Below are 13,548 nucleotides of genomic sequence, written 5' to 3'. Positions count from 1 at the left end.
ACATGGGGCCCATCCTGATTGGGTGATCTAAATAAGGTTCTAGAATTTGGCACACACAACCAAAAAAAGGAAATCATTGTACACAGGACATGAGTAGCATGCCCAGTCCTTATGCCCTGCTCCCCCCTCCCAGTACACAGCAATTTGGCTCTGTTTAATCAAAGGCAGATTAATGTGTACACTGAGAAGGTCAGAGAAACTGCTATGCAGAGCAATACAAAGTAGCATGCTGGTGCTGACAGGGGAGAGATCTGTGTTATTTGCATACAGACCTCTCCCCTGTTTGTGTTCCTCAGCAATCACTGGGTTCTGTTAGGGAATCTACGGACGGGACCTGGTGATCGACAGCTGTAGCTGCCAATGGTGGCGTGAATAGGGTGGCACACTCGCATGCCCTCTACCTAGAAATGCAAAATTACGTATATATACGTGATTTTGCACAGCCCTGCCACCCTGTTGCAGTAGTCCTGCTATAGGGCAGCCGGGAAGCGGTTAACCATTAATCTTTATTTTTTTTCCTTTTTTTTTGTTTGTTTTTACACATTTAACATATATTTACACATTTCACATTTAAAAAAGTACAAAATTAAAAAAAAAACTTTACCTAATTTGTAATAACTTTGTAATGCTTCATGACAGAATCATAATTTTAGTTTAATTTTAAATAGGACAAAATACTGAATAAAATGCATACTTTTATCTGCAGTAACATTATTTATTTTTTAAACTTGCACTACTAGCACTGGTCAAATAAATAAAAAGTTATTTTGTTTAGTTTTGCTAATTTTTTTATTTAATTGTCTAAGGATCGCAAAAAAAAATTGTTGCTGCAAGACAATAATTACAAAAAAAAGCTTGTCCTTAAAAAATCAATATAAATGTATTACCTTGTTTTCTTAAGTAATGACAAAGTTATCACTGAAAAAACAGGTCCATGGCAGAATTATAAAAATTGCTGTGGTCAATAGGGGTGAACAAGTGTGAGAAATGAAGTGGTTAAAACCCATGTGAGATCGGATAAGGATACAAAACAATGGCCAGACCTTTGAAGTACAAAACTATTCACAGTAGGGCAGGCCATAGACAGTGCAAATTTATTTTCTGCAACCATCGATTCCCTTATCAGTACAGTCAGTATTGATAGAGGAATCCCTCTCGCTGAGCTATTGTGTGAAGACAGTGATTATTGCTAACAGCTATAACAGCCGCTAGAGATAATTGCATGAAAAATCCAGCAGGATGGTTCCACCCAAATTGACTGATCAACCAACTTGGGTACATTCAGCCTGCCCATACATGGATCAAATCTCGTCCAGTTCCTGCTAAACTGGTCGAGATTCGAACAGTCTATGGCCAGCTTAATACCAATTGCCAAGCTGGGAGTAGTGTAATATGTGGAGAAATACACTCCATGGTTTCAATATATTCCCAAATATCAGAATACTACACAAGCTACAATTTATATGGTAACATATTAAATAATAAAATTGTAATAGAAAGCAATATTTTTTCCAAGGTTCCTGAGTGCTGCATGAATAACTTTTATCTTAGTGACAATTTTCTTGCCAGCTTTATTGATTTGAAAATAGACAGTAACAGAATAAAAAAATACTGACTATTCCATAGATTGATGAATATAGAATTTGATTAAATAGCAGAGGAGCCTACTGTTAAATCTGATTCAATTCTTATTTTTTTCAGGTGTCTATAGTAGAAGAAAATTGGATATTTCTTCATCAACAAATAATGAAGTTGCACATTAGTTTACTTTTGATTGTGTGCACCTATTTTGTTCTTATGATTCACACGACATCTTTGGATAGAACACAAAGACATGATGACTGGAGAAAACGATCATTGTCAGAAGATAGTATAAAGTTGTTGCATCGGGCAAAAAGAGGATGGATGTGGAATCAATTTTTTTTACTTGAAGAGTATACAGGTTCAGATACACAATATGTTGGCAAGGTAAGCACTTATTTTTCTGTCTTTTAATAACTGTGAAGCAGTAAAAAAATTGAAGCATGAACATACATATCAAAAGTAAGCAAACTTCTATTAGGTTATTAAAAGTTTTACTATTTTCTCACATTTAACAGTTTTTTAGTATGAGAATATTATAAATAGTGTTTTTGATTATTAGTGTTTTTTGCAAACTACATATATATACATATATATATATATATATATTTTTTATTGCACAGATCAGTAGGTTTTATCAGTGGCCTGGTGCTGTATACTCAAATGGTCCCTATGCTTAACTTTGTGTCTTGAGATGTCAATTAGAATTGAATGGGTAAAGTTATCAAGATCAAAGCTTCTTCTGAAATAGGCGGCAGGCACAGGTTTTTAAGAAATGCTTCACCTTGCCGTAAGTCTGCATGGGAGCTACCTTTTGTAGCAATGAGCCTAAAGGGTAAGTCGCAATGGTATGGCACTCGATGATGCTGAAGGTGCAAAAGTAATAAGCCTCAGATTACGTTTCTTGGCCAGGGTTATAAGGGAGAGGTCTATGTAGATTTGGAACTTTTCCCCTTTAACCACTTTATGACCATGCTATAGCCGAAAGACAGCTCTCCAGTGCTGGGTCATGGCTCTCCAGTTCTAGGGCGTGCATTGGGTAAGCTCTGTGACCGCTGTGTCCTTTGGACACAGCTGATCACAGATCAAATAAAAGGGCAAATCACAGTGGCCCTTTATTATGTCATCAGCTGTGTCCAATCACAGCTGGTCATGTGTAAAAAGACTAGTTATTAGTATTCCTTTCTTCACATGCTGACTCTGTGTGAGAAAAGGAGAGCCAATAACCAGCCAGTCTGACAGGGTACAGAGAATACATTGTTTACACTGAATCAAGGCACTGATCATCAGTGCCCTGATTATCAATGTAGCCTCATCAGTGCCCATCAGGTTATCAGAGCCCATCAGCACCACCTATCAGTGCCCATCAGTGCTGCCTCATCAGTGCCCATCAGTGTAGCTTATCAGTGCCCATCAGTGCCTCCCCATCAGCGAAGTCTCATCAGTGAACATCAATGCAGCTTCATCAGTGCCCATCAGTGCAGGTGATCATTGCCCATCAGTGCCACCTATCAGTGCCTATCAGTGCTTCCTTATCAGTGCCCATCAGTGTACATCACTGCAGCATCATCAGTGCCCATCAATATTCATCATTGCAGCCTCCTCAGAGCCCATCAGTGCAGCCCTGCACAATTGTCATTCACAGTGTGATAGCACTGAAATCTGAAAATTGGTCTGAGCATGAAGAGAGTAAAAGTACCTTGTATTTAAGTGGTTAAAATCCATCATGGATTTGTTGCAAGTGAAAAGTAAGAGTATTTTTGCTATATTGTAATGGAAATGGATAACAACATCTGGTCATGCGGTCTGGCCTGTGTTGGGGGTTTAGGGTCAAGGGAGCTGTGTGCACAATCCATGTGCCAGTCAATGTTGGGAATATATACTGCCAAGGTGTAAAATATGTTCATTATAAATAACTGGAGATTTTCTAACAGATTTGGGGATTCCCTGTATACACACATATTGTTCCCTTTCCTGGTTTTCCAAGTCCTCCTGTTGTAGTTGGAGACAAGAAATTGTATACTTTAGGGATAGATTATCTCCCCCTCATTTCCTGGGAAATTTTGCCCATTTCCAAAGAAAGAGTACACGGTATATTCTGCAACAAAGTATGCAGATTTTCATCCAAAACTTCAGGGGTTAAACATGCAGCTGTGGAAGAGGGAGGTATAAGAGCTGATTGAGGTTTCTGTGTCTTCCATGGACATGGAGGAGCCTGGAGATCCATTGGGATATAATCTGAAATTGAGGCCGGGGACGCAGTTCTGGAGACAGTGTGCTGTAGTGTGGGAGGCAGCGTCTCAGGCAGAGGTGATGGAGAATATTTCTGGCACCTGATTTTGCCTAAGATATCCACAGGTCAGGATGGACTGTCCCAGTTCCTATTGTGTGCTGTGGAAGCCGAGCAGGAGCCTGGAATGGCTGGGGTGTGGCTCCTGGTTCAAATGTCTGGCATCTTCAGTGGCCATGCATGTGCCTCAATTTTTATGTGTTGCACAGCACAGAGATGGTATCCAATGGTGGGAAGAAATAGCTGCATAAAAGTGTGAATATTTTTTTTAGCCCTAATTTATGGGCACAAAAACCATATAACATAATTGCCTTTACTTTTGAGTGAGATCACTGTTTTGACAGTAGAGCACTCATACTTTTTTAATCATGCTGTTTACATGTCCAGGGGGACAGGGCCATTCCAGCTGCTGGGGGTTGTTGTATAAATTATTTATATTGAGAACATTTTGAGATTCAACTGAGCACTGGATGTTAGATTTTTACTACTTTTAGTGCCTGTCAGCTGGCAGGTTTTTTTTCTATTAATGGTAGTCAGGCATCATTCATCATGTATGTGGATCTGCATTTCTGGATGGAGTAATTGACAATGGATGTACAGTAGATTGTGGGGCTTTTTTTTTAAATTAAGGACTTGTCAAAAATGGTTAAATTCTTAATTTTTTTGTTTGAATCAGCAGGGATACTATGTACCCTGTACTCGTCCACATGGAGGGGAAGGATCTAGGTTCCCCCATTATCATTGAAGGGGCTTTCAGATTTCAATAAGTACCCAGTATTATTATATTATTATTATTATTATTATTATACAGTATTTATAAAGCGCCAATAGTTCGCTCAGCGCTGTACATTACAAAGGGGGACAGAACATGTGACAGAACAACATCAATACAATGCAAAACATGAGGGGATCGAGGGCCCTGCTCTTTCGAGCTTACAATCTAGGCCTTCCACAGCCACTAAGCCAGGGTTGTGAAGTTGTGAGGAAAAGGCTCTTGTCCTTGTCAATATGGGGACAAGGTGCTTTTAAAGTGCGTTTTCCTCTGCAAGCTACCCTTTTTTACCAGGGATGGTTTTTTGCATGGGGTTCCTTCAAATCCACACCAGAGCTAAACCTGTAATTTGGCAGCAATTTAAACAACATTTTTTCTTTGTAAATGGCAGTTTTGTTGTAGTAGGTTACATACAGTATATCATACAGGTTGGTTAAGAACATCCCTAGGCATGTTTTTTTTTATTAAATCACTGCTCCTTACCAAACAAAATGTTTACATTTTTTGGTACATGTCCCCCGGAGAAGTGACCATTATCCGTAAATGTCCGTTACTGTTATTTAACATATGACTCCCATTGAATTTAATGGGGTTTGGATTTGGAACCCAAACATTAGTCACTTTCTACATTCCACCTCAAATGTAGATATGAATAATTCTGTGATGATTAAAATGATAACAGTTATATAAAAATAAGTAAAATAATAGAGTTTAGTTTGGCAACTCTGATGAGAGAAAGTTTATTAGGATGTGTTGGTGGTGTATAAAAGAAAAGAAAAAAATGTGGTCAACAATGTCCTTACAATCAATATAATATAAAGCTGTAAAATAGGGTAAAGAAAGAAATGGAGAACCACAGATGGCAGGAGGAAATAAATATCTGATGTCAGTCAGAAGTGCCAATGGCAAGAGGAAATAAATATCTGAAGTATCATTGATGGAAAAGAGGTAGAGGTTTGAGTAACCAGCAGACAAAAAGCTGACAAAAGAGATAAAATTTTATAATAGACCTTAAAGTTATTAGTATTGTAGGGGGAGTGTGATTTAGAGAATGATAGAGAAATACAATGGCGACAAACGGCATACGTTTTTAATATCCATAGGCAATGTTTTAAAAGCCTTTACAAGCTACCATTTTAGATTTACAAAGGAGGTCTGTGTTAGAATTACTGCACTTGACCTGACGTTCGTGGCGATACCTCACATGCATGGTGCATCTGCTGTTTCCATACTGGCACAGAGTCAACGCTCATGAATGCAGGTGCGCGGGGGGCGAGGGTACTTTTTTTTTAAGTTATTTTGATTTTTTTATTATTTTTACACTGCCCTTTTTCATTTTTTTTTATCACTTTTAATGCCATCACAGGGAATGCACATATCCCCTATAACTTCAATGAGCATTGTCATATATTCTTTTTTAAGAAATCTGGGGTCTATCAGACTCTGGATATCGCCTCTGCCTTTACATTATCTAATCAAACCAAGATCAGTGTGATCAGATGCTTTCCCAATTTACAAATAGAGCTGTTTATATCCTGTGAAACTGAAGTGATGAAATGCTCATAGCTTCTGATTTCTTAGGTTTTAGAGATGATTTGCACCATTCTGGTCTCCCAGCTCTATGGTCAGCTGGCAGAAACATTGGATGCATTCTCAGGTTCCCCTGATGGCACAGGACTGCCCGAGAAGGCCGTGGAAGGCAGCGGGGGAGGGGGGCATCGTCTCCCACTGCTTGTAAAAGCAGTTCTGCAGCTAATTAGCCACTAGGATTGCTTTTACTTGAAAGCCGATCACCGGCTGAAAAAAATTATACCAGAATGATGCCTGCAGCTATAGGCATCATCCTGGTATAACCATTCAAAGTCCAGTGATATACCAGTGCGTCGCTGGTCCTTGTTGGGTATATATGCTATGTTCTTTTTTTTGTATGCAGCCTGTGGGATGAATGAAAAAAAGATAAGAAATCTCTTCCAGAAAAAGTGTGTGGTATGCCCACCATTAGAATATACCACCCTGCATCCACCCACTTCTAATGGTGGGCATACATTAGGTCACGCGGTGCCACATGCGCTAGTTCCAAGATTGTACAAATGTCTAAATGGTGTCATCCTTTTTCCATATGGGGTAACACTTATACGTGAACAATTTTTATTCAAGTGTGCCACTAAGTCCCAAACAACTTGCCACTACTCCCTATGTAGTTTGGGCATCTGGGGGCTCCACGTGATCTTTTCCCTTGTACATCTGAAACTTATAAGTATAGCCTGTTGCCCTCTCACAGGTTTTCTACATCTTGACCCCATGTCTGGCACTCTTGCTGGGGAGAAACTGTTTGAATGCAAGACGGACAGAAAAATGAATGAGGGACTCATCAACGCAAATTTTTTGCTGGGGAGTATAGACATCTGCAAATTTCTGGTTAAGGTGATTTATGAGGGGCTGAATTTTGTGGAGCCGGTCAAATTCAGGGTCACCTCAAGGACGACATAGTGTATTGTCGTTGAAATGCATAAAACACATTATACTCTCATATCTATGTCTGGTCATGGCAGCAGAGAACACGGGCATATGAAGAATCGGGTCTGTGGACCAATACAACCGGAACTCATTTTTTTTAGTAATGCCCATGTTAAGGGTTAGGTCCAAAAAAAATTTAAATTCGGAAACCGTAATGAATTTCCATGCGAATGGTCTGGCAAGGTTTGAATTTGGGTTGGCGGCAATAAATTGTTGTGCATATAAATTGCTTTGATCCACAATCAATGCATACAGATCTTTAGTGAAAAAAAGCTCCAAAAAATCAAGGGGAGTAGTTAAATTTGCTGTTCCACCTGATTAACGGGTTGGCAGTGAATGGGGGAAGTACGGGTGCTGCAGAATTTGTGGGCTGCAAATTGGGATTTGCAAGCACATCCGGAAGGATACTAGGGGCTCTACGGGCCTGTGTGCAAATTCTTGGTGGTTGCGGGATAATACTTGTGCTCGCCATTGCACCATCTTGTACTGAACTTATGGGACTCGCCACGTCACCAAGTCATACTGCAGTCCTGGTATTATTATTATTATTATTATAATAATACAGGATTTATATAGGGCCAACAGCTTGTTCAGCTCTTTACAATATAACGGGTGACAATACAGCAACGATACAGTTCAATACAAGAGGGTTAGGAGGGCCCTGCTCCTTGGAGCTTACAATCTAAGAGGTATGTGAAAGACTAAGATGTACTAGGCCACTGGTGCTTGCCAATTCACCAAAAGGTAGCGCAGCACTAGTACTGGCACTCTGCTGCATATGAGAGTCATCAAAATTTACCGGCAATTGCTAACAGAGATCAGGCCTGATTCTGCCAACACTGCGGTTTTGTGTGCAATGTATCAAGTGACAGTGACCTACTGACACTGCACTTGCTGGGGGAGAAGGGGGGGGGTATGTGTAGGGACTAAATGCAGGTGCTGGCAGGTGCCGGGGCTGATCCCGCTAATGCTGCGTTTTTGGGAATGCTATACTAATGTGAACGCTGGTATAGTGCTGCTCTGATCAAAGATAATGATCCATTCAGACACTATGCTAGCAATGGAGATTTATTGTGTATGAGCATGTTCCTGGCAATCAAGGGGTTAAATGTGATTACTGGTGTACTGACGGACAAGCTGATGCTATCTGGGAGGGGCGTGAAAACCACGGGAGCGTAAATCATGTATATATATGTGATTTTGCGAACCTGTGCCACCCCGTAGCAGTATTTATGCTATAGGGCGGTCAGGAAGCGCTTACATAAGCGGTTTGTGTGTCACTAACTGACAATTGCGCGGTCATGTAATGCTGCACCAAAATGCAGTGTCTAATTCAGTGATTTCCAGCTTCTATGGGCATTGGTCAGGTATGGTATATGCCTAGTTACAATAGTCCAAGCTGGGTCATTGTGGATATGTATAAAATATCCATACCTGGAATTCTTTTTTAATTAAAATACAGATGCTGGCAAATTGTATTTCAGATGCTGAATGTATAGGCTAATCATACTGGTAAAAATCCTTTAAAACTTGTGACTGCCAGCAGATATGCTTAATGCACCTAATTATTTTGAAGTACAATATGTACAGCCTGAAATGGGTGATTATTAGATACTAGCAAATCTATTTGCCTGAATCTAGATCCAATCTCATCTTTCTGATGCAACTGCTCACAAATCAAAGATAAAACAGTTTTTAAAGACTGAATTGTTTCTACCTATGTCTTTTAAGTGATAGTAATCAGGAACTCAGTTCAAATAAATTCAGGTTGTAATACTTTCTTAAGATCTAATTATTTAGGTATTGAAAGCAAAACATATTTTAAAATATTAAAGTGGTGACTTGCATCTACAGGTAAGCTTATAATAAAGCTTACCTGTAGGGACAAGAAATATTTTCTAAATGTGCACTGTTTAGAAGGTATTCAGTACTTCTGCATCCAGTGACATCACCGGTGCATGCGTATTGCACACTGAAGGGATAGCATACTAAGTATGCCATCCTATGGGAGCGCTGTGCCACGATCATGGCTCTCATGTGCATGCACGAGAGTGATTCACAGCATGACCGTTCAAACTGCTGGAACCCGCAAGCCCGTAAGGAAGGCCAGGTGAAGATGGAAGCCCTGTCAGCAGTGACAGCATGCCTCTAGAGGGCTTCATATTAACCCCCCTGGCGGTATTCCCGATTGTAGCTCGGGGTAAAGTTTCAGTACCACAAGCGGTAACCCCCGAGCTACTCTCGGGCTTACCATATGGCGCTGCTCTGGGATCCCTCGATAACTTACCTTGTCCTGCGCTCCCGCGATGTCCCTCCTGCAGTGTCCCCTGTAATGTCCTCCGGCGGATGCCGGCAGCTGTCATCTGGGTTCCATCCCCAGCGAGCGTGGGGACGTACGGGGGACGGAACGGCGGGAAATTTGAAAATGACAAAAAGTGACATTCACTAAATACACTAAAATCGGATAGCAAAACATTACTGTATCAAACCATTTCACATATATTTTGTCCCTAGTGCTTTGTCCTGTGCCCTGCCTGCATTTTTACTGTTCTTTCTGCCTGGAAACTGAGAAATGTCCATGGCGTCCAAAAAGCGTCCCTTTAGGTCAAGTCAGACACTGAAAACGATTTTGCGACTTTGCTCAGTGATGTTCGAACTTTGCGCTCAATTTCAAATTTCAGTGTTTTTGGTTTGATTATATTATTGAATTAAATTTATTATTATATTATTATTTTTTATAATTATTTATTAAATTATAATTTATGATTTCGTGTTTCAAATTGTAACATACCCGGGATGTTTAATAGACTCTTGTTCGGACAGATTTCAGTGAGTTATTCCTAAAAATTACAGGCCTACAATAAAAAAAATACATATTTCCATGCAAAAAAATGTACCGCTTTGAGCACAGAAATATGGACATGATCAGACCGCTATGGAGGTTAAGGTACACTTTTCATTATGTGGTAGTATGCAATGCGTACTAGCCAAAACCAGGATGCTGGAATGAGACCAGCAGCTGTGAAGGATCAGGAGTGATAGATGCTCCTGACAGTCACTTTCTAGTAGGGATTTATAAAGTAGAAAGAATGTACCCTTTACTAGTGGGTGACTGTGACAAATGTGCTCAAAATGAGTGATAATCAGAGGTGAGTCTGTATTTTTCAGTGTTTTCAGTGATGTAATTCTGGAATTCAAGGTACCAAAACAATTTAATGGGGGAGTGTGGTGGGAAGAGCACACATAGTGTATTAAAGCTTGGCATATCAATGTCAACAAATCATATGTAAATTTTACCAATGAAACATCCCATGATAACCATGGATAAAGGAAGGGTTGTAACATATGGTAGCTATGGGCATATATAATTATTGTAACCTACCTGAGTATTTCACCTGGTCCCATAATTTCAAGGAATGTTTAATTACCAGATTATCAATATGGTTTTTGGGTATTACATGTAATCTATAAAAGCATTATCTATTGCTAAAGGGGCAGTCAGGTAGACCTCTAGACTCACCCACAAAGAGATACTGCAGGTTGCATGATACAAGGGGAGTGATTTGTGCAGGGTGGTAGTAATGTATGATTTGCAGTATCAGCAAACTCCTATGGAGTTGCAGTCGAAGATTTTTTTTTTTTTACACTCTGTCTCATGTTGTATTGAAAATGTTACTGTAATTTCCAATGAGTTATAGAGAGCCATTTTAAGCTAATGAAATTTAATTTAGCATGATATATTTTAGGCATGCTGAATAAATGAATGTTGCTGAAAAAAAGGGTTAGGGGCATTGGACTGGAGGTTACCTTCAACAGAGTGTCAGGGAATGGGAAGATCGCCGCGGCGATTGAATCTGCACATGCGTAGAATCCTGACAAAACGTACAGGCAGGCAGGCACTAGGACCCAGGCGCGCTTGTCACCAATGACGGCACCGGGCAAGCACTAGGACCCAGGAGTGCCTGTCAGGAGTCGGGCGGGCTATTTAAACCCGGCTCTTGCAATGCTCAAGTGCCTTATGGTCTTACCTGTTTCCTGAAGTTCCTGATTTGTAGATTGTCTTGTTGCCGACCCTGCCTGACCCTGATTTTCTGTCTGTCTCCTGATCTGATCCCTGGCTTGTCTGACCATTCTCCTGCTTAACCCTGCACGTTCTGATCTCCTGTTAACGAACCCGGCTTGTGACCTGTTTATTCCTCTGCCTGCTGATTTTGTACCACGCTGCCACCACAGTTACCGACCCGGCCTGCCTGACGCTGCTCTTTTGACCTCCTCACATCAGACTCTCACCTGCTATACGCCTCCAACGGTACTTCTACCACAGCTGGGTGAACCCAGGGGCTGCAAACTAGTCTCGGCCTGCTCCAAGTCCATCCCTACTATCTAGGGCCCTGGTGAACAAGCAGGTAGGGACTTAGATTCCGTGCCTTGGGGGAATCCGGTCTGTGGAGCGCTAGAGGCTACAGCAGTAGGATCCCTGACACAGAGGCATTTTAGGTAGCAGAAAAACAAAGAATATCATTAAACTAAATGCTAAATGGTAGTAGTTTCTGATGTAAATCATAAATGCTTTTCACTGTTTTCTGGGACTACAAATACATAGCCTTAAAACTGTAGGAGTAGCTGCAAAATATGGGGCTGAAGCATCTCAGCCTAAATATTTGAAATTATGTTCTTCATGTGACAAGTCTATTACCTATGGGAATTCTGGAAATGTTGCAATAACTTCTCACACAATCCTGTGGCCAATGTTCAATAGATTATATCCTATACATGTGAGAGAAGCTGTCCATTATATGCTTTTAAAGCCCTTTTACCGGAGCCATCTAATATCAAAATGTACACAGTGGGCCACTGATATATAAATTAATTTGATCTTCTTAATAAACAGGGAAATCACAAAGCAAATTAGAAAGCAATTATGTTAGTATGTAATGAATTTAGAATCCACTTACCAAATTGTTGTCTCAAGTGATAATATATCATAGCTTCCTGTCACTACCCCTCTTTAAAAGGTGAGACTGTAAATTTTATTATATTTTATTGGAATGTTGAAGATGAAGTAACATACACAGTAAATAAAAATAAATAAATCTGAGGTTTCAGGTAGTTGAAACGGGTGCATTAGACACAGGCGTATGCTGCATTATTTTTAGTATTATTTTTGTTGTTGTTTTTATTATTAATATTTATATTTTCAATAAAATTTTTATTTACATTGTTTCATACAATTTTTTTTTTAACCACTTGCCACCCTAAGGATTTACCCCCCTTCCTAACCCGTCCATTTTTTGCTTTATGACACTGCGTTAATTTAACGGACAATTACACGATCGTGCAATGCTGCACCCAAATTAAATTTATGTCCTTTTTTTCCCACAAATTGAGCTTTCTTTTGGTGGTATTTGATTGTCTCTGTGTTTTTATTTTTTGCGCTATTAAAAAAAAAAAGAAGACTGCCAATTTTGAGTAAAAAAATATATTTTTGACTTTTTGCTATTAAACATGTCCATTAAAAAACTGTAAATAATCACATTTCTTCCTAAATTTAGGCCAAAATGTATTCTGCTACATTTCTTTGCTAAAAAAAATCCCAATATGTGTAAATTAATTGGTTTACGTGAAAGTTATAGCATTTACAAATGGGCTAACTGTGTGCTTGGAGTGTTTTACTGGGGGGCGGTGTTTTGGTGCTTCACTGTAAGCACACTGCTCTGGATGGCTGTGCTGTGCACAGACATCCAGAGCAGTGTGCCCGAGCCGACAGGGAGGAGGACTGTTAGTAAACAAAGCAGCCCTCCTCCCTGTCAGTAATCACCAGGCACCGGTGAGTAATCACCGGCTGTGACCCGGTGATTGACAGCCACGGCCACAAATGGTGGCACAGGTAAGGCGCATGTGCCCCCTACTTGGAAATACAAGATCACATATATATATACATGATTTTGCACACCCCTGCTGCCCTGTAGCAGTATATCTGCTATAGGGTGGCAGGGATGTGGTTAAGGTTTATCAAAAGCCAAAATGTTTGATTTTGTTTGTATAGAGTAGTGAATGGTTTAAATCCCTTACAGTTTTATTTGTTTATTTTCTTGTCTGTGTCCCAATGGGGGAGATTTTCTTTCACTTCTCAAGACACAGCAGCTGAAACAAGATCTCTTCCTCATTTGGATAATTATTACCAGAACAAGTGTCCCCATCAGAAGATTTTATCTTTATCCCTATTCATGCCTAGTTTTTTTCTCACTTTTAGTCTTGGTGGCAATAATTACCAGGTAAAAAAAGAAAGAAATTTGACAGAAGTTTTAACCTTTTCTTACTCAACACAAAACACATCTCTAAATATACTGTACCTTTAGTTATTTTTCTTTCAACAACAAAATGCAAG

At 39.9% G+C, this 13,548-nt stretch overlaps 1 protein-coding gene across 1 annotated transcript in view; it reads left to right on the top strand.

Moving 5' to 3' along the window:
* Positions 1-13,548, top strand: part of LOC149463734 (cadherin-9-like) — a 332,295-nt gene that overhangs the window by 62,218 nt on the left and 256,529 nt on the right. Inside the window, exon 2 of the mRNA XM_089674842.1 lies at positions 1,702-1,968. Coding sequence (XP_089530968.1) covers positions 1,747-1,968 — 222 coding nt within the window. The 5' untranslated portion in view covers positions 1,702-1,746. The remainder of the gene's footprint in view (positions 1-1,701; positions 1,969-13,548) is intronic.

The sequence above is a fragment of the Staurois parvus genome, unplaced genomic scaffold (genome assembly GCF_062004578.1).
Source record: "Staurois parvus isolate SC_StPar_1 unplaced genomic scaffold, SC_StPar_1.0 ptg000153l, whole genome shotgun sequence".
In the NCBI taxonomy this organism is placed as follows: Eukaryota; Metazoa; Chordata; class Amphibia; order Anura; family Ranidae; genus Staurois; species Staurois parvus.
Note: the sequence above shows the minus strand (reverse complement) of the source record. Positions and strands in the feature narration are given on the sequence as shown.